The 19,994-nt window shown below is 52.1% G+C and overlaps 1 protein-coding gene across 5 annotated transcripts in view; it reads left to right on the top strand.

Annotated features, from left to right (window-relative positions):
- Positions 1-15,860, top strand: part of Ctif (cap binding complex dependent translation initiation factor) — a 266,455-nt gene extending 250,595 nt beyond the window's left edge. For all 5 annotated transcript variants that reach the window (XM_074069856.1, XM_074069854.1, XM_020159590.2 and 2 more), the window contains 2 exons: positions 10,295-10,348; positions 11,981-15,860. In XM_074069856.1, coding sequence (XP_073925957.1) covers positions 10,295-10,348; positions 11,981-12,196 — 270 coding nt within the window. In that variant the 3' untranslated portion in view covers positions 12,197-15,860. The remainder of the gene's footprint in view (positions 1-10,294; positions 10,349-11,980) is intronic.
- Positions 15,861-19,994: the final 4,134 nt, after the last annotated feature.

Raw genomic sequence — 19,994 nt, 5'->3', positions numbered from 1 at the left:
GCTTTTGCAAGAGCGGCTGAGCCTGGGTGAGCTGCCCGCTGGCCCTGGCATGCACTGGTCCTGTTAGGAAATCAGGGAGACGCTGTGTCTCTCCGGCAGGCGCCACTCCTCTGCTTCTTGGTTGCCCCTGCCCTGCTCACTTCGGGTGCTGGCTCCAGGACCAGGCTGGCAGCCGGGCACCCTCTGCCACAGGCCTGGTGCCCAGGAAGCACCCGCTTCAGCTTCACTAGTGTTCTCCCCGCCCTCCAGTCCCACTGATAAGGCCATGGGCTATCAGTGACCATCTCAGCAGGAGGCAATATGACGCTTAGGGAAGGACTCCAGACTTTTTCCTTCTCAGTTCAACTGCAACGCCCTTATCTCCTTTCCTGCCAGGCGGGGACTCCTCACTGCTCTCACACAAAAGAGAACCCCGCCCAAGATGCACAACCTACCCGAAGGTGGATTTCCCTCTGGTTTCAACAACTCTACCTGGTTACCCTCAAGGAAGCCGTGAGGACGCATTGAGATAATATTTTAATATTGTGTACTTGGTCCTGCAAAGGGGTCAGGGGTGGGAGAAGAGGATGTCAAAGGAATGGAGCCACCTTGGTGGCTTCTTGGAAGCTCCTGGGCCCATCAGTCAAATGAAATGTTTCTCAGAGGAGAAACAACCAGCAGACAGGCTAAAAGCAATCACAAGAGTCAGGGCCCTGGGGCCTCTTCTTCTAGTGAAGAGGCTCTTATGGGATTGAGTAGAAGGAGGCGGACATAATAAGTACACAACATGGCCCCTCAGTTGGGGCTGTGAAGCCTGTCAGGTAGGCAGGCCTTCCTCGTTGTCATTCTCATAATGGTAGTGGGAATGTGGAAGCTCAGAATCCAAGAGGCCAGCCGATCACTAGTTCTCTTCCTGTGGGCGCTGAGAGCGGCCGCCCCAGCCTTACAGCTCTCCCAGGCTTCGTGTTCTTCCTCAGGAAGGCCTTCTGCCCCAAGACACTCAGACTTGCCGCTGGAGGCAGGGGACTGGCCTCCTTGACCTCAAAGTCTTGTTCCAGTCCAACAGTCACTGACTCTACAGGCCAGTTGCTATGGGAACTATAACCTTGAATTTCCTGGCTCTGGGGCTGTGAAAATCACAACCTGAACCTTCCGTTGATGTGGGTTTTCGATTAATTTCCTGTTTGATTGTTTACTTTAGAGAGCGGAAAATGCCTTTGCAAGCAGCAAGTTCCCTCTACCAGAGGTTTGTCACACCCTCCCCCCAAAGCCAGCAAGGTCAAGTCCAGGCCTCAGGTGGGTTGAGGTAGAGGGCACGAGCCAGGGGAGGCCCAGTGAGGGGCAGAGTGCAGCCCCAAGCCCTCCCCTGCCCTCCCTTTCTCCTCAAGCTGCCCAGAGCCCCATCCTGGTGGGATGGACCTAGGAATTCCGACTCAAGCCCTGGTGGGGCCAGAGCCCTGGACCTGGCCCCAAGCCAGCCCCAAACCGCCCTGACTCAGGGAGCTGTTTTGTGCTGAGTCAGACACAAGCAGTGGTCATTGCTTCAGAGGGTGGCGTGAGGGGCTGATGGTCTGAGGATGCCCCCAGGGTCCAGCTCTCCTGGTTGGGCTGTCCACAGGCAGCTGGGAGAATAACTGCTTTTCTGTCTGTGTCTCCTTCAACCCCTCCAGCAGAGGGCAGTTACCATGCTCATCCTGGTCCCACTTTGTTCCTTTTGGGAGCAAAGCAGGGAGGCCAGCAAGCTCAGGCGTCTTCGTCTCCTCCAGGGAGAGCTATCCCTCACGGGGGTCAGGTTCATTGGCAGCCTCAGAGCCCTCCTCTCCTCCCACTGCTCACCCCTCAGAGATATACAGGAACACTGCCTGGCTTTAATAGTGGGGGGCTCTTAGCCCAAGAAGAGGAAGTAGAATAGGCTGGAGAGCTATCAACTGACTGGCCAGGAGATGGCAGGGGGTCCCAACCTCCCAGATCCCTCGGCTTGTCTAGGTGACCATATGGCATACTGTCCAAACCAGGGCAGTTTCAAAACAGAAGGGACACTATTACTGTTTGCCAGGATCACCCCAGGCAAACCCATGTGCAGTCACTCCACCTCCCCCTGGCCTCTCTCTTTTGGCCTAATTATGTGGGACTCACTTGTGTGTGTGGCGGGGAGGGGAGGCAAGAGATAAGCTGCAAAGCCAGACTAGACCTGGGTTCAAATCCCACTTTTGTACTTATTCATGGGCTGTTGGGGGAAGTTTGTTTCACTCTGAACCTCAGTTTCTAGCATGAAGAAAGTTATGTGGTGTCTAAATTAAGAGACTGTCATGGGAGTCATATGGACTTTATAATGTACACATCAAAAACGGAAGCCAGGTGACTGAAGAAAGGAGCCCAAAGGTGGTGTGCAGCCCTCGGGAGACCCCTCGAGAATAGTGGACCTCAGCGTTGCCTAGATGTCTTCTGTCTAGAAAATTTGGGCAGTGAGCACAGAACCAACAGCCAGGAAGGGCAGGCAGAGCTTTTAGGAGTGACAAGGACACCAAAGGTGAAGCTGGGAGGCCCTGACTGCAGACATGGCTGATTTCCCTCGTGTTCCACACCTGACCTTAGGGTCCTGGGAACCCACAGCTGCAGGGACTATGAACAGAACTCCCCTCCTGTGCAGGCCACCGACCTGGACTTGGCCCCTGAGAGGAGCCACTGGAGCTGTGGCCCCTGTTCTCTGGCTCTGGTGTCTGCAGAAGGATTCAGTGTCAGCTCTGGGCCCCAGATTACATTTCTACCCCCTGGGGCCAGCCGTGGGGTGAAGCATTCCCCCATGTGACATTTACTGCTGCCACTTTATATGGGGCGCTTTGCAAGCTCGGCAGGAAGGAGGCTAATTATTCCCTCTGGGGCGCCAGGTTCACAGTTAGGGTGTCTGCCCGCCCAGCTCACCTTAGTTAGGAGGGCTGGCAGCCAGACCACAGCACAGGCGTGGACTGAAGGCCAGCTCAGAAGCATGAATTTCCTTGACATCTGACCCTAGCCACCCTACCAAGACTTCTTGTTAGACTAGTGGGGAAGTGACATTGGGGGCAAATTCCCCTCTCTGGGGGGTCTCTGGAATGCAGGTAGGCACAGAGTGATGATAATAAGAAATGAATGTGAAACACACTAACTTCACAGCAGCATGAGCATTTCCAGCTCCTTTCTCCTTGCTCAGAAGGGCAATATCCCTTCTTTAAGGTTGATTGGGACACTTTTTTGGTTGGTTGGTTGGTTCTGGGTTTTTTTGAGACAAGATCTCTCTGTGTCTCAAATTCATCATCTTCTGCCTCAGCCTCCTGAGTGCTGGTATTACAGGCATGTGACACTATGCCCAGCTCTGATCCATGCATTGATCCTTACCTCTCCTGGCCTTTCCCTATCCTTTCCACCTGTAGCTTTTAAATAGGCCCCTGATTTGACAAGCATCCCTGCTGACTCTATGCCAGCCTCCTTCTCTTGGCATCCTACCTTCTACCCTGTTCTTCCTCCATAGGCAAATTCCAGAAAAAGAAAGAAAGAGGATGAAAGAGAAATGGAGGAATACAGAGAGAGAGGGACCTAAATAAAAAGAAATAAGGGTGGGCTCTTTCTGTCTGTACTTTTGACCTCTCTCCCACTCCCCAGGCCTCATCTCCACCTGCCCATACCATGCACTGAAGCAATCTGGCAAAGATCACCCTCACTCTTCTAATCGCCAGATCCAGAGGACTTTGGTTATTGTTCATCTCACTTGACCTCTCTGAGCATTTGACACTCTTGACCTTTTACTTCCTGGACCTCTCTTGGCTTCCATGACGCCACTTCCTCCTGCTCCACTTAGCTCTCTGACTGTCCTTCTCTTCCTCTTCTGGGTTCCTCCTCCTCTGTCACTTTAGACATTGCTGTTTCCAGGATTGGAGCCTCGCCCTCTCCTCTTCTCATTCCATATTTTTCCAGGTCACCTCATATACCTGTGGCTTTGACTGACCCCCTGAGCACCCCAAATAGCCATTTTCCCTCTGGTTGACTTCCCTGATCATCTCTAAGGACCATGGACTCCACATCTCTAACACCAAACCCATGGCTTTTCCCCAAACCCACTGCTCCTGCCTTCCTAGTCCCATTGGTGGCACCACCATTTATCCAGTTGACCAAGCTGCAATCCAGTGGGTGGCCCAGCTTCTACAGTGCCCTTCCCTCAGTCTCACTTCTGCCTGTTAATACATTCTGCCTCTTATTCATGCTCCCCACCTTGTGGAGGCCTTAATCCAAGCCACCATAATCTCACATTGCAGGATCCCTGCCTCCAGACCCAACACCACTCTCCAAGTTCCAGTTCACTCTCTACTCTGTGCAAGAATCTTTCTAAATGTAAATGTCATCCTACTACCATCCAGTTTAAAATATTTCAGTGGCTCTCCAGTTCCTTGGAGTAGCATGGCATCCAGAGCTGTTTAGGATATGATTTGGCCATCTTATCATCATGCTCCCCGGCAAGCCCCATATACATAGGCGTATTTATTTTGTACAAGTGTACTCTGCTTGCTCACAGCTTTAGCCTGTGCACATTCTTCTTATGCAATATGCCTGGAGTCTTCTCCACCACCACCACCATCCACACCATGGTCCAACTCCATATACCTAGCAAAAGTCTCTTGATTCCCTCCTCCTAGTAGACTGTAAGCTATAAGTTTTATTCTTCTTATTACCCCTGAACTTATACTGTTTAGCACGCAGTAGGTATTCCATAAATGTTGGTAGTTGGGTGGGTAGATGGATGGATGAATGGATGGATAGGTGGGCAGGTGGGTAGATGGATGGATGAATGGATAAATGGGTGGGTGGGTGGATGGATGGATGGATAGATAGATGGGTAGGGGGTGGATGGATGGATGGATAGATGGGTGGGTGGATGGGTAGAAGGATGGATGGGAGGATGGATAAAGATGAAGGGATAGGTAGAGAGATGGGTGGGAGATAGATGGGTGAGTGAATGGGTAGATGGATAAGTGAGTGGGTAGATGGATAAAAGTATGACTTTATGGATGGATGGGTAGATGAATGGCTGCCAATGCAGACAAAGAATAGGTTAAAAAAATCAATCCAGTTTTGTGAAGGCCCAGGTTTATTATTATCACTAGTCAACAGAATTAGGAATTATGTGATCCAACCAGCAAACTAAGGGTTCACTAATCTGGGAGAAATTAAAAATCATTCTTTAAGGAAAAGGATGCTGACCCAGGACTCTCGAGCTCTGTCTAGCTCTGCTCAGACTCGCTGTCTGTCTGGTTTGTGCAAGCCACTTAACTACTGAGGCTCAGTTTCTCTGTCTATTAAGTAGAGATAATAATGCCTGTGGCCTTTGCCTGTCTCCACAAGAGTGTCATGAGGGTAAATGGGATGGTGCATACAAAGTATATTGCGATCTACAGGGAAGATATATGTTTATAAAGATATAAATGTAATCACAATAATAACACCTTGCATTTGAATCAGGCTTTGCCCTTTTCAAGCTCTTTCACATATATTATCTTGGTTGACTCTCAAAACAATTCTAGGCAGGTATTATCCCCATTCTCAGGTGAGGAAATCAAGGTGCAGTGTGATTAAGTGGCGTGCCTGGGGTGACTCTTAGAATGGCAGGTCTCTGACTCCAAGCCTGCTACACATTTTTGATGATAGCCTTTCTTGGATAGATTATCTCTTTCCCTGCCTTCGTGAACAGGGAGCCAGATGTAATTGACCCTCTTCTGATGACTCAGGGTCATTACCATAGCATCATAGTTCCTGTGCTGGCCTCTACACTTGGCTGTGATGCAGGGCAAGGCCAGGCCAATAGAGGCATAGAGTGGATGGGCCCTGCCTACCTGAGAGCACTCCTGAGATGCTGGTAGCCATGTGCAGCCCACCCTCCCCTCTCCTCCCCCGTGTCACTATTCTGGGCCCTATTCTATATGACAGGGCTGTCTCCTCTGGCTCTGCCTCTATTCGTCTCCCTATCCCCTTTGTCTCCACTGTCAGCATTTGTGCCCATCGCTATAGCTCCTCCACCTCCTACACTCTGCTCTCCTTTTTTCTCACTCCTCTGGGGAGGGTTTTTTGGTTTTTGGTTTTTTGGGGGGGGCAGGCGCCACTGGAGTTTGAACTCAGGGCCTCACACTTGCCACTCCACTAGCCCTTTCTCACTCCTCTGGCCAGTGACTTCTTCCACACTCTCAGCTTGTCCTGCCAAGCCCTGGCCCTTCTAGCCAGCCAGCCAGCCAATCAGAGCACTCCGCTGGGCTTTGTTCTCCAGCAAAGCTGTCGATCCAGGTGCTCAGTAAACTTCCTGCTCCCTCACTGCTCTATCCCCGGCCCACCTGCACCCCACTGAAGGACAGACGATCCTGCAGGCAGCGTCTGAGCAGAGCTTTAGCGGTTGCACATTAGACAGCTGACTCTAAGCTGCCAAGGCTTCAGAATGTGCTGTCGGTGAGCTGGGGTTGCATGCCTCAGGTTGACATGTGCCTCCCTCCGCCCCCACCCCAGTGCTCATCCCTGCCTGCACAGCACGGTGGCCCCGGAGGGTCCTTCCATCAGTGCCCTCTTTCCTTCTCTCCTGGGTGGCATCCCAAGCAGCCAGCTTGGTTCCATCCTGGGCACGCCTTGGGCAGCCTGCCCATGCCCTTCTCTGGGGACTCTGGGATGCTCTTCCCCCAAGTTGTTGTCGGCCTCCCACAGCCTGACTCGAGCACCTTGGCTTCTTCTCCCTGAGGGAGGATGTGATGGGCGTGCCCACAACAAGGATCCGACAGAGACAATAGGGGAGGAATGCATTCGCTTCCGAACAAACACTGTGTGGGCTCGCACAATTGCCTCCGATTCTCATCCAAGAAACACATTCTCTGTGCGAGGGCGCCGGTGGCTTGCCTGCCCCGGCCCGCCCACATCTCTGTCTGTGCCAGAGACCTGGATGAGGGGCTGCCTATACCCCACCTCAGGCCTCCAGCCACAGGGCAGGCAGCCCTGCTCCTCCGATACAGCCCTTCATCCCCAGGGGTGGCATGGAAGAGGGACAGTCCTGCCCTCCCAGGCCATTGTCCTTTTTTGTACAACCAGGTTTTTATTGTGGCAAAATACACATAAAATTGACCATTTTAACCATCTTTAAGTGTACACTTACGTGGCATTAACTCCATTAGCGTTGCTATATAACCATTCCCACAATCTGCCTCCAGAACGTTCTCCTCTTCCCACACAGAAACCCTATTAAACAATAACTCCTCGTTCCTGACCCCTAGCCCCTGTCTCTGTGAATTTGAATATTCTAAGTTCCTCACAGAAGTGGAATCATACAATGTTTGTCCATTGTGCCTGGCTTGTTTTATTTAGTGTAGTGTCTTGAAGGTTCATCCATGCGGTAGCCTATGTCAGAACTTCCTTCCTTTTTAAGGCTGAATAATATCCCATTGGATGGATGGAGCACTTGTTTGTCCATCCATCCATTGGTGGACACCTAGGTTGCTCCACCCTTTTGCTACTGTCAATCATGGAGCTATGCGGTAAGTGTACAGGTCATATGTCTGGTTGGCCACTACTTTTCAAGACTTGTCTTTGAGTTAAACAAAGCAATCACCTCTTGAAGATCCCAAGGAGAGTGCACATAGATGAGAGAGCTCTCTACACTCCTGCAGGGTTCACTTATCCAAAACCTAGAAAACAGAACCTTGAAGAAATGGGGCACAGAACAGGAAGTTTGGGCCAAGGTAGAAGAGTGGAAAGGTACCACATTTGCCCACAAAGGTCAAGTCCAGCAGGGAGTCCTGGGAAGTCAGAGGCCTGGGGAGCCTGGGAGAAGGACCTCAAAGGGATGCCTGGGTGAGGCAGGCCAGCTTGTTATTACACACAAAGCAGGCAGGGACTTCCGGCTGTGCATGTGGGACCAGTGAGGTTCCCTCAGAGGTCAGTCAGGGAGGTTGAAGGAACCGCCCTCCACAGGGTCTAGGATTCCACTCTCAAGAGCTGGCATCTAGTGACCAAGTCTGCACTTGAGGAGCGACCAGCCATGGTCTGCAGCCACCAGTTCCCTTCACATTCCAGAAACTGCCAAGGAAGAGGAAATGAAAGACTCTCTGCCTTCCATGACTTCCCTGAGAAAGCTCAGCAGGCCACATGCAAGAGACAATCACACGGTGTGATTTTTGGCTTCACACAGACTTTCCCAAACAACCAAGCGAGAGAAAAGTTTGGAGGAGAAAACCCTCCTACAGCTCTGAGAGTCCTCAGCTGTCTGCCCCCTCCCTGGCAGTATGAGACCCGGGATAGGGACAGAGGCAGTAACCCCCAGGAGAATGGCTGTGGGGAGTCTGGGCCACCAGAGGGGACACAGTGTGGTCACAAAGATGGTGGAAGAGGAGAGGAAGAAGAGGACAACTCGTCATGTAGAGGAGTGACTCCCTTGTCCTGTCACTGGAACCCAGGGGCAGGCAGGCCTTGGGCTGCAGAAGAAACCAGGAGACATTGGATCAGGAGAGCAAAGCACTCTGCTGACTGTTGCGTGAAGCTCTCCCTGCAGGCCAGACAGGAGTGTCTGCAGGGCCACTTTCCAGCAGGAGTGACACCCACAAAGCACAGCAGCTTTTGCTCATCGGGCCCTGGCTCTTTGAGGAATTTCCTTCAATGTTATCTCACCTGTCCCTAAACCCCAGAACCTGGCAGGCCACAGGGACAGTACTAGAGTCCCTAAAAAACTAGTTTCAGGACAGAAACCACCCTCAAGCACATGAGAAACCTCACTGAGCAGCCACTATGTGCCACGGAGGCCCAGGTACACCATGAACCCACTTTCCATCCTCCTGCCGGTTCCCGGGTTCTCTTCCTCATCCAGCATCACCACCCACTCTGTTTCAGGAGCCCCTTTCACCAGATACCTGACCTTCCCCCCTTCTGTGATTTCTACCAGCCATTTTTATTTTAAGGATTTTCTCCTATTAAGCACCAGGGCAGATGTATAAGAGAAATTTACCATAGCAGGAACTCCCAGAGAACTGCACAAAGGTCTCTTCTTGGGAGTTCCCAGCTGCCCTGTAGAGTAAGCGGGACCAAGCCCACCCTTCCCATGGACACTGCTAGCCTTAGGACCAGCCTCTGCCAGGCTGGGAGGAATGCTGGCCCAGGTGCCTAAGAGAAATGCATCACCCAACTGCTTGGTTTTCACTCTGGCCTCCTGCAGCCTTCAGATCGGGGAGACCTTTCCGTGTGCAGCCCCTCAAAGCTGCACAAAGGGACATTGGTTTAGTGGAAGCCTCCTGGACTCTCCTTTAGGACCCACAGCCCTGGGACTGGAGACAAGAAAACTCCAGAAGTCAACAGCCGTGTGGAAGGGAGGGGCAGCCAGCCATGTGCCTTAGTGTACACCACAGTGCAGATGCATCAGGTGCACACCCAAGTTAACTTTTTTTTTTTTCACTACTGGGGTTTGAACTCAAGGCCTTGCACTAGGCATGCTCTCTACCACTTGAGCTATGCCTCCAGTCCTTTTTGTGTTGTTTATTTTGAGATAGGTTCTCTCTTTATGCCAGGGCCAGTCTGGATCACAATTCTCCTATTTGTGCTTCCCTCCTAGCTGGGATGACATCCCAGCCATTGGCTGAGATGGGGGTCTAGATAACTTTTTAAAACTTTTTTTCCTGGGGCTGGCCTCAAACCTCAATCCTCCAATCTCAGCCTTCTGAGTAGCTAGGATTACAGGCATGAGTTACCACACCCAGTCTCCCAAGTTACTTTCTGGTTTTCACTCTAGCAATAGTACAGCAAATATTATGCATGTGACATGTGGTATGTGGCATGTGGCACCTGTGTGGGTTCAGGAATGGGGAGCAACTGCTAACAGGCATAGATTTCTTTTGAGGATGATAGCTATGTTCTGGAACTAAATAGTGATGACGGTCACATAATTCTGAATATCCTAAAACCCACTCAACTGTATGCTTTTGAATGAAGAGTTTTATGGTTTGTGAATTCTATCTCAATTTAAAAAGAGCGAGACGGAGAGAATGAGCCAGACAGGTAGAGGGAAGCCTGGGCAGGCTGAGCCCTGAGCAACCTGACCATGGCTTTGGTTACGAGGTGCTTCCTGTCTGTGTGTGAGTCTGTGCCGTCTTGGTTTTGGATTTGCAGTGTTGGGTCCATGCCAGGCCCAGGGCTCCTGACCCAGTGGAGAAGTTTGTCACCCACCTGTGTGTGTCAGGACTGGGTGTGGAGTGCGCAGGGCAGGGAAGGTAGTCTGGCTTTGGGGGCTGGCAGCCATAGACCACCCTGACTGGCCTCCTCTCTTCCGTAGCTCTTGCAATCTCAGGATGTGAAGGAAGATGCTGTCCTCTGTTGCTCTATGGAGGTAAGCTGTCCCAACCTCAGACCCACGTGTCCCCACACCTCACAGACGGGGGCGATGAAGCATCCACGGGCCCCACCCGTGGTGAGAGGCGCTGCTAACTGCAGGGAGAGAGAACTGCTTTTCTAGAGGGATAGGCAGAGGGGAGGGCTGGCACTGCCCACTTGCCTCTGTCCCCAAGACCACCTGCTCCTTGGGTGAAACAGTCCACACTAATGATTTAAAAGGCTCCAAGTAACCTGCTTTTGTCAAATACCTTCCTTTGCCTTGGTGGCATGCTGACTGAGCCCCTGTGGGAGGCACCACTCCTGATCCCAAAGTGTGGCCCCTGAGCACTGGCACTCTTCCTTCAGGATCTTCCTTCAGAGGCTGGCTTTGCTGCGTTGCTGGGGCAGATCTTGCCCTCTGCAAACAGCCTGGAGTCACTCATACAGTGTGGGGCATAGGGAGGAGGGGGCCTCCAGCATGAAGATGCAGCCTGCCTCTCCAAAAAGCTCACCTGTCAGGTGGCTTTGCTCAGGCTGCAAAGGCCATGCCCAGGAGCTCAGAGGCCAGAAGTGCAGGGAGCCTGGACAGTAACCGTGGATCTGTGGGATTATCACACAGTTCATTTGTTGGGCTCCAGCTGGGGAGATCGGGGTAAAGGTAAAGGCATGGTCCCTACCCCCAGACAGCTTCCAAGTGCGCTCTCTCTCTCTCTCTCTCACACACACACACACACACACACACACACACACACACACAGGGGTGGGGGCAGTGTATGGAATAAGTGTGAATGCAGAACATAGATCCCTGAGAAGTCAGGGGAGAGATCAGGATGGGCCCAAAGGTCCAGGAAAGCTTTGTGAAGAAGGTGGAGCCTCGGAAAGCAAGTGGGACATGGCTAAGGGTAATCCGACAATGGGAATTGAAATATATGGGGAGGGTCTGTGGGGGCTGCAGGCTGGGGCTGCACTGATCCAGAAAGACTGGGGCTCCTCCTTTCCAAGGGAGGCTTTTCAAGATTACCAGTGTTCTCAAGATTGCCTGGCTGGCCTCCTGCCCTAGTTCATATTGCCTCCTGTCATCAAAATTGTGTGGGCAGGGGTCAGTTCTGAGGCTGGGAGGTAGGACTGACTGAGGCAGGAGAGAGGAGGAGTGTGTGTGTGTGTGTGTGTGTGTGTGTGTGTGTGTGTGTGTGTGAGAGAGAGAGAGAGAGAGAGAGAGAGAGAGATGCGAGATTTCTTCCCTGCTCTCAGGTTCCACACAGACACAACAATCAGGTAATAATGACCACTCTAGTTTCCAGAGACACCCTGGCAAATGGAAATCAACACAGTGCCATCTGAACACCCATGATCAGGAGCAGACCACAGGGCCATGAGAGGGTGTAGTCAGGGAAGGCTTCCTGTAGGAGGGGAAGTTCTGGAGTGGAAGGGACAAGAGACATGTTCCTGGCGAGGCAGGCAATAGTCTGGTTTATCTCATTCCTGCTGGCAGATGGATCTCAGTTGGCTCTTCCTGCCTGGGCTCAGCATGCCCCTAGGACAATGCAGCTATTTCTTGTCCTTGCCTCCAGCCCACCTAACCAAGGTGGGGGGCAGGGGAGCATGGAGGGGCCTAAGTCCTGTCCTAACCACACTTCTGTGCCTTCAGCTGCAGAGTACAGGCCGGCTGCTGGAGGAGCAGTTGCCTGAGATGATGACCGAGCTCCTGGCCAGCGCCCGAGATAAGATGCTGTGCCCCTCGGAGTCCATGCTGACACGGTCCCTGCTCCTGGAGGTTATTGAGCTCCACGCCAACAGCTGGAACCCTCTGACGCCCCCCATCACGCAGTACTACAACAGAACCATCCAGAAACTGACAGCCTGACAGCAAGAGGGCCTGGCGGGCGGCCCATGGGCAGCTGGGGCCCTGGTGTACAGGGCCAGATGGACATGCGGGAGGATAGGGGTGGCCCTGGCGAGAGAAAGAAATAGGCAGGAAGGCCAGCAGAGTCTGTGGCCAGTCTGGAGCCAGCCAGGGGAGGGATCAAATCCCTGAAAAGGGTACCCCTCCCCACCCCATGCAACCCCCCAGCCTGAGCATGCGACAGCTCACACCAATAAGGGAAGCATGTTTCTTTGTCATGGTGGCCCTCCCAGCCCTCCCCATCCCCCACCATCCAAACACACACCGCCCCCACCCCATCCCCCCCGACAGCCCCACACACCGGCCACCTCTTGGGTCAGAAAGGACCTCAGAAGGCTGAAAAAAGTGGGTCGAGATGGGCTCACATTGTTCCTGCGTGCTGTCAGCCACAGTCGCCAACTGGCAGCAGGCGACATGTAGCAGATGTCTGGGAGGACAAAGGCAGGCACGGTCTCCACCAGCCACCGTAATTGACGGCCTTTGTCAGCCACAGAGGAGCTGGGGAGAAGCATTTTCTCTAACCTTCTTGCTCCACCCTCTCAACTTCAATTCCTCCTGCCCTGGGTCCCCAGCCCCCCCCCCCCCTCCCAGGGCCTATGGGGAGCTCTGGCAGCAGGGAGGGGAACCGAAGCTCACAACTCACCTTGTATCCTTTTATTTTATTGTGCTTTTATTTTTCAAAAGTTGGTAGCTTTGAAGTCGCTTCTCTCAATGAAAATGCCCTTGGATGTGATCACACAGTCAGCCTCACGAGGACCCCCTGATTAGTAGAAGATCAAACCTGGCCCCCGCTGGAAGGACTGTAGCCACAGACAGCTTGCCAGTAGCTAATTAGGGTAATTGGAAACTGTTGCCCCAGTGGGGGTCCCAGCTGCAATCCTATGTTCCTGGCCCCTGGCCTGCAATGCCTCTGCTCTCATATTCCAGTGGCCCAGTGGCTAGTTCTCAAAGTGCTGATACCTTAGACCCGGTCCTGGCCCAGGGACCTTGTGGCAAACATAGCCCTAAAGAAAGCTGGCAAATTAAAACCAAAATTCAAGTCACGTTCCTAGCTCCTATAGGGGTAGGAGTGGGGTGGAGGCTGCCTGGATCCCCAGGACTTGGAGTCTTATCCCAAGCAGGATCCAGAAGTTCCACCCTCCCCAGCTGTTGGGAAGGGGCAAATTCATGGAGTCATGACAAGGACAGTCAGGTGACCAGGTAGGATCACCAGATGGAGATTTCCAGGCCAGAAATGAGACCGGGGTTTCATGGAAGGCCCCAGTCATGGGAAGCAGCCCCTTATGTAAAGCCAGAGAGGAGGACCAGGTCAAGTTTGGGAGGATAGCTAGGCCATCAGAGCCCAGCGGCTTCCTGATTTGCTCCTTTATTGAGGCTGGTCAGGCTCCTGTAGCCTTCTAGTCCAAATAAGCCTAGCTGGGAGTGAAGGCTGGGGAAGGTTTCTCTCCATTGTTCCTGAGTCCAGGAGGGCAGGCAGGAGGGGTGGGAAGAAGGTCCCCAGTTCTCCCTGGCTTTCCACTGAAAACTGCCTATCAGTCCCAGGATGGAACACGTGCCAGTCCCCAAAAAGAGCCTGTTGGGGACAAGGTATGGAGGGCAGAGGTTTCCCAGAAACAGGTCAATGGCCTGTGCCAACAGCCTGTGCTGCCCCCACCCTTCCTTTACAAGCTTTCTCAAACTGCTTTTTGCTGCCTTGGCTCCTGTGCCAGCTCTTGGGCCCAGCCTGGGGCCCAGGGACACCACAAGCCCCACAGGAGGCCCTGAGGGAAGAGCTGGGTTGATGGCGGATGCTCAGAGACAGGGCATCAGGGAAATCAGGCTCTGGTGGAGTCAGTCAGCCCCGCCAGGCAAACAGCTGCTCCCGGCAGCCTCAGAGAGCCACATCTGTGCCCGGAGGGGCCTGCTTCCCTCAGGTGTGAGTGGGGGGGTGGGGGGGTGAGTGCAAGTGTGCATGAGTGTGTGGAGGGTGGGGGTGCATCTGCTTAAGAATGAGGCCAGACTCTGAAGAAGAGGGGCCTGACAGTGGGGGCTCAGGTCACAGAGGAACAAGGGTTTGGGGTCTCCTAGACCCCTCATTGAGCTCCCAGAGCAAGCTCCAAGGGTCTCCAAACGCTGTATGGAAGGGCTGGCGCCCCCCCCCCCATGGAAGCAGACACAGGTAGCATTGTAGGCACCATGGGTAATGTACCTCCCTCCTAATGGTCCGTTGCGGGGTGGGGGGGTCCTGCTTCAAGGCCAGCCCCCCCTTGGCTGTGAGGACCAGTGTGAAGAAGTGAGATATAAATACGTATACTTATATAAATATATTTTTAATTACGTGTCGTGTCCCCACGGCTCCAGCCACAGTTTCCCTAGTGTGTCACCTTGCTTGAGGATGCTTCCTAGCTCATTCGAATGACACTCTAGCTGGTTTTGTAAATGCAGGTCGCTGCTGCTCTTTCAGACATGGAAGGAAAACTTTTTTTTTTTTTTTAATTTGTTTTTGAAAGAAGAAACAACAGTAAAGCCTAAAGTGTTAGAGTCTAGGTCAGCTTCTCATGGGAGACCATTCAGGCAGGAAGTAGGGGTAGAAGCAGGCACCCCACAAAACCCTGCTCCCTCCCCAGGCCAGAGCCCCCGGTGCTTCAAGAGGAAGGTCATAGCCAAGTTGGCTGAGTGTACTTGATGGGAGGCAGGACTGGACATTACATCTCTGAAGCTTGTGTTGTCCCTGCTCACCCGCCGTTCTTGGCGCATGACAGAGACACAGTGAGGCCATCTGATGTGGATTCTTCTCTGTCTCCCCGCTGCCTGTCAGGATGAGTTAGTCACTGTTTTCCTCAGGCAGCCTTCTTGCCTCTATCCTGTTCCCCACTGCCTGGTGGCTAAGCTCCGGACTGTTGCCCTAATAGGACTCCCAGCCTCCCCTGGATAAGGCCAGGAACCCCACTTTCCTCCATGGGAAGTGTACACCGCAAACCCAGCCTCATCTGTTCATCCTTCCTTAATCAGTCTGTAAACCTTTACAGTCTGGGGATCGTCCTGTCCATCTGTGCAAATGTAAATGTTGACCTAGTCGGTATTTATTCTAATTTTATTTTTTATTTTATTATTTTCTCTGAGGGGCGGGGGGGTGGGGACTGTACCACGGATCACACCCCAGGCAGCTGCAGGGGTGGAGGTCCAGACAGCCTGGGGCCAAGAGGAGCAGCCCCCTGGGGCCACCCCAGACAGCGGCCTCCAGGAAGCCAAGTCCCAGGCTGTTATCTGGAATCAGAAGCCAGCCAGTGTTCCTTGTCCCAGACTCTCAGGCCTGCCAATGGCATGGTGACCCTCAGCTGCTGGGCGCTGTGTTAGTAAACCTCTGCTGAGCCTTTGAGGAGGCGGATTGGAACGCAGACAACTGTCCTCTGCTCAGGACACTTGTGAGGCAGGGCTGGCACCTCACCTGAGCCAGCTGGGAGCCGGATGACAGGACCTGCCTTCCTGGAGCAGGGGCCTGGGGCTTCCTGCCAAAGCTGCAGCGAATCCTGCTCGCACCACCACCTTCCCTCCACGTCCTGCTTTCCAGCCGAACCCAAAATACAAGTGGGTTTAAAAAATAAACAATACCAAAAACCAAATACACCCCGAATCTGTGTTCTTTGTGTGTTCAATCAACAAACCATTCCCAAAGCCTTTTTGCCTTGGCTGGTGTCAGCCAGGCAGTGAGCTCAGGACAAGAGTGGTCACAGTGTGGCTGCCTGTGGGGAGCAGGGGTAAGCTCTGGGTCCTGGGATTGTTCCAAAAGAACAGACCGAAGGAGACATCTGCCCCAAAAGCTGGCTATCCAGGGTGGCAGGCTTTTCTGGAGGAACTGGCTTTCTCATGACGGCTTTGGTTTGCTGCACATCTAACTACCCCCTAGACCTACCCGGTCCCAGGAAATGTCTCCATGGCAGCTTCCAAAAGCCAGCAGCAAGTGGCTGTCCTCTCCCAGTTGGTCAAAGAGTCTCTCATCAAACAGTCCCAAAAGGGCCCAGTGATTTATTTTCCTGTGATGACATGTCCCTTGTTTTGCACAGACTCTCCTCTGGAGAGGCAGTGAGGACACTGCCTCCTGGTAACAGCTCCCCTTCGGGGATTCTTTCCGACTAGACCTGCCAGGCTTTCGGCTCTCTGGGTGGTGAGCGGCCAGAGTACCTACCTCTTCATCCTTCCCTGGTCTGGCCCAGAGCAGCCCAGAGACCTGGAGAATCAGCCACCGCCCATGACTCAGTCACACTCTCCCATGACGCTGCATGGGGACAGCCAGAAGTACACAGATTGGGTAGAGGGAAATTATGTTATAATTAAACAACTGAGGTATTTGTCAAGCCAAATATTTTTACAAAAATGCAAAGAAGTAGGGGCAGAGATTGGAAGTCAAAGGGAAAGTGTTTGGTGGTAGGGGAGAGGGTGGTAAGGGGGAGTCCCACCATAGCGTTCATCCAAAGGGACAGACTTTTCTGGACAACATGTGCTGCTTCCAAAGGTTCTAACTCCTATGATACCCACCATCCAAATAATAAATGTGTTGGCCCTGGATTCTCCACCATCTCTGCTGACGTGTGGTCCTCTTATCTTTTGGAGAGTGGTTACATTTGTACTGGGTGTACAGGAAGGCCAGAAGGAAACCTTTCTTTTTGATGAATGATCACACACACACACACTAAAGACTTGCAAAGGTCTTTAAACTGCCAAGGCAATGATGGCAGACAAAGAAGAAGGGATGGAGTAGAGGAAAGAAGTTGATACCCTAGAGTTCATGGTCTTGTTCTAGCCCCTCCCCAAGGGCTTCAGGGCCTCCCATCCATTGTCTCTGTTGGTCCAATGAAGCAGGCAGACAAGTGGTCTTTGTTGCTGTTGTCTTGTTTTTGTTTTTGTTTTGTTGTGCTGGGGATCAAACCCAGGGTCTTGCATGTGCTGGCCAAGTGCTCTACCATTGAGCTACACCAGCCAGCCCAGACAAATGGTTTTGATTCGCATTTCATAAATGAGCCAAAGACCAGACAGTGTAAGAGCCAAGTGCCCTTTCCCCTAGCCCAGAAAGCCATGAGTCCTTCTGCCTCACTTCCCTCAGTCCCCTGCAGAGCTCCACCCTAGGGAACTGGCCAGTCACTCTAGGGGACAAAGGGGCAGCCAGCTGCCTGCTGAAACTCAGCCTGACCGGCTGCATGGTCTTTCCTCTGTGCTGTGAGGAAATACCTCATCCAGGGATTTCCGAGGGGCGCGACTTTGCAGAGCCCAGTGGCCTTGTGTAAAAGAATCCAGCACCATACAAGCAGCATGTCCTGTTGGATTTCGGTTTCCTTCAGGCCAATTGTTCTCAGGTGGGTGGGAGATGAGGGAGACCCTCATAGGGAACATTAAAGGGGTGGGGGTGTCAATATTCAAATGCCTAAGAGCTTCTTCAGACTACATGCCGAAACAGGGCACGCACACACACACACACCCCAAAGCTTTCAGAATTCTGGTCTGGGGAGCCCCTTTGTTGGGAATATGTGCCGTACCTTGGGGTACAAGAGAAAAGATGGTTGACAGCTGCCATCTGCCACTCCAGGAACACAGCACAAGATGACCATGAGGAAGCATCACAGTCATGAAGAGTTGCTGCTCTCTTCACGCTGCAGCATTGGGAGTCCGCCACTTTGGTTGAAATGGGGAGACCAACATGCATTTGCAATGGGGGAGGAATGCAGTAAGCTGTCTTGAGTGTGGGACAGAGTAGGGAACCATGAACGTGGACTGTGCTATGGATTTCATGGGCCCCGTGCACTTTGGCCTTTATAGGCCTCTTCCTCCATTATATATGTATATATAATTAATATATGAATATATATTATATATATACATATGTATTAATTGTCATATATATTGGGTTTATGATTGCTGGTATAAAGACATACATTAATACCACTTATGAAACCATTTTCTTAACCTGAGAAATTCATGTTTCCATTCCGACTTTGAAACAAAACATTTTGTGGAGCTATTACACGCCGTCTTAGTCTATTCAGGCTACTATAATGAAGTACCCTAGACTGGTGGCTTTTAGACAACAGAAGATGATTCCTCAGTGTTCTGGAAGCTGGAAGTCTGAGGTCAAGGTCTCAGCCAAGAATGCTGAGGTGAGGGCTTCTTCCTGGGTTGCAAACTGTCACCTTCTCATTGCATCCTCACCTAGCAGAAAGAGGGGAATAGAGTTCTCCCAGTGCCTTTTATAAGGGCACTAACCACATTCATGAGGGCTCTACCTTCTGACCTAATCACTTCCCACAGGCCCCACCCCTAAGTACTATAAATTGGGAGTTATGATTTCAACATATGTATTGGAGTCGGCCCACAGCAGTGCCCTAGGTACTGTGCCTAGTGACCCGGTGTAGGTATTTTACCTGAGGGAAGAGCCTCACCTTTCCCTGTTGCCCACCTGATCTCTGGGGGACTCAAGACAGGCAGGGGGTGGTCAAGGGCAGCTCATACCAGAACCTGCCAAGGAAGCTCTTGATTGCTCAGAAGCTGTTTTTTTGCCAGACAGCCGTCAGACGCAAATGGTGAGAGTCCATTTCCCTCACTGAGGAGACTGTGCTACAGGAGCCCAAATCATCACACGCAGTGCTCCCTCCTCCTCACAGCCCTTCCCCACTTGCTGTCTGGCTCCAGGCTCACCAAAGTACTTAGAAACAACTCTACCCATTTCGCACCTGGAATCATCCCATAGGTTGAATGGTGCTTTATAGTCTTCACATGCATGATTGTGTGTCATATTCACAATAACCTTTTCACCTCATTTTATATGGTGAAAGATACTTTTGACCTCATTTTATATAGGAGTAGGTGATATTTTTTTTGATGGGATTAGGATTTGAACTCAGGGCTTTGCTCTTGCAAAGCAGGCACCCTACTGCTTGAGCCACACCTCCAGTCCCTTTTGTTCTGGTTATTTTGGGATAAGGTCTTGAGAACTATTTACCTGGACTGGCCTCAAACTATGATCCTCCCAATCTCAGCCTCCTAAGTAGCTAGGATTACAGACGTGAGCCACCAGCCCCTAGCTACTTTTGACCCCATTTTAAAGACAGAGGAACAGCCAGGCACCAAAATACCCAAAACTAAAAAGAGATGGTGGAGTGGCTCAAGTGGTAGAGCACCTACCTAGCAGGTGTGAGGCCCTGAGTTCAAGCCCCAGTACCACCAAAATAAATAAATAAATAAAGACAAAGAAACAGGCTCAGAGAGGCAGAAGATCCTTAGGACAAAGTCCAGCTCTTGAATTGCTGCCTTCTTAGTTCTGAGATGAGTCTCCAAGCCTGTGGGGACCAGGCTGAAGAGTCACATACCTGGCCTCCAGTACCCAAAGTGACTTTTATGCCTGGTGTCCTTGCCCCATCCCTGGTGTGCAGACTTGTGCCTCCTCCTTCCCAGCCACATGGAGAACCCAGTTCTCCCCACTCCAATGGGTCTCTGTTCCCATCGGTCAATCCATTCACTAAGCAGCCCCATATCCCAGGCAGAGCTCTGAGCACTCACAGCCCTGTGTCCTGTAATTCACACGGGCATCGAGGCTGTGAGTGTGGTCAGCCCTGGGCGATAGATCAAGTCTTAGAATATGGCCAGGACCCCACAGATGACCTAAAGCAGACAGTTCCAGGTGTGATGCTCCCAGCCAGCAAACTACTGCCTCCTAGTCTTGTCACCTGTCCCATCACCTGTTCTATTTCTTTCAAGTGACTCCTCCCTTTGCTGGGAACTCCAGGGAAAT

The sequence above is a fragment of the Castor canadensis genome, chromosome 4 (assembly GCF_047511655.1).
Source record: "Castor canadensis chromosome 4, mCasCan1.hap1v2, whole genome shotgun sequence".
NCBI lineage: Eukaryota > Metazoa > Chordata > Mammalia > Rodentia > Castoridae > Castor > Castor canadensis.
This window is presented reverse-complemented; position numbering and strand designations above follow the sequence as displayed.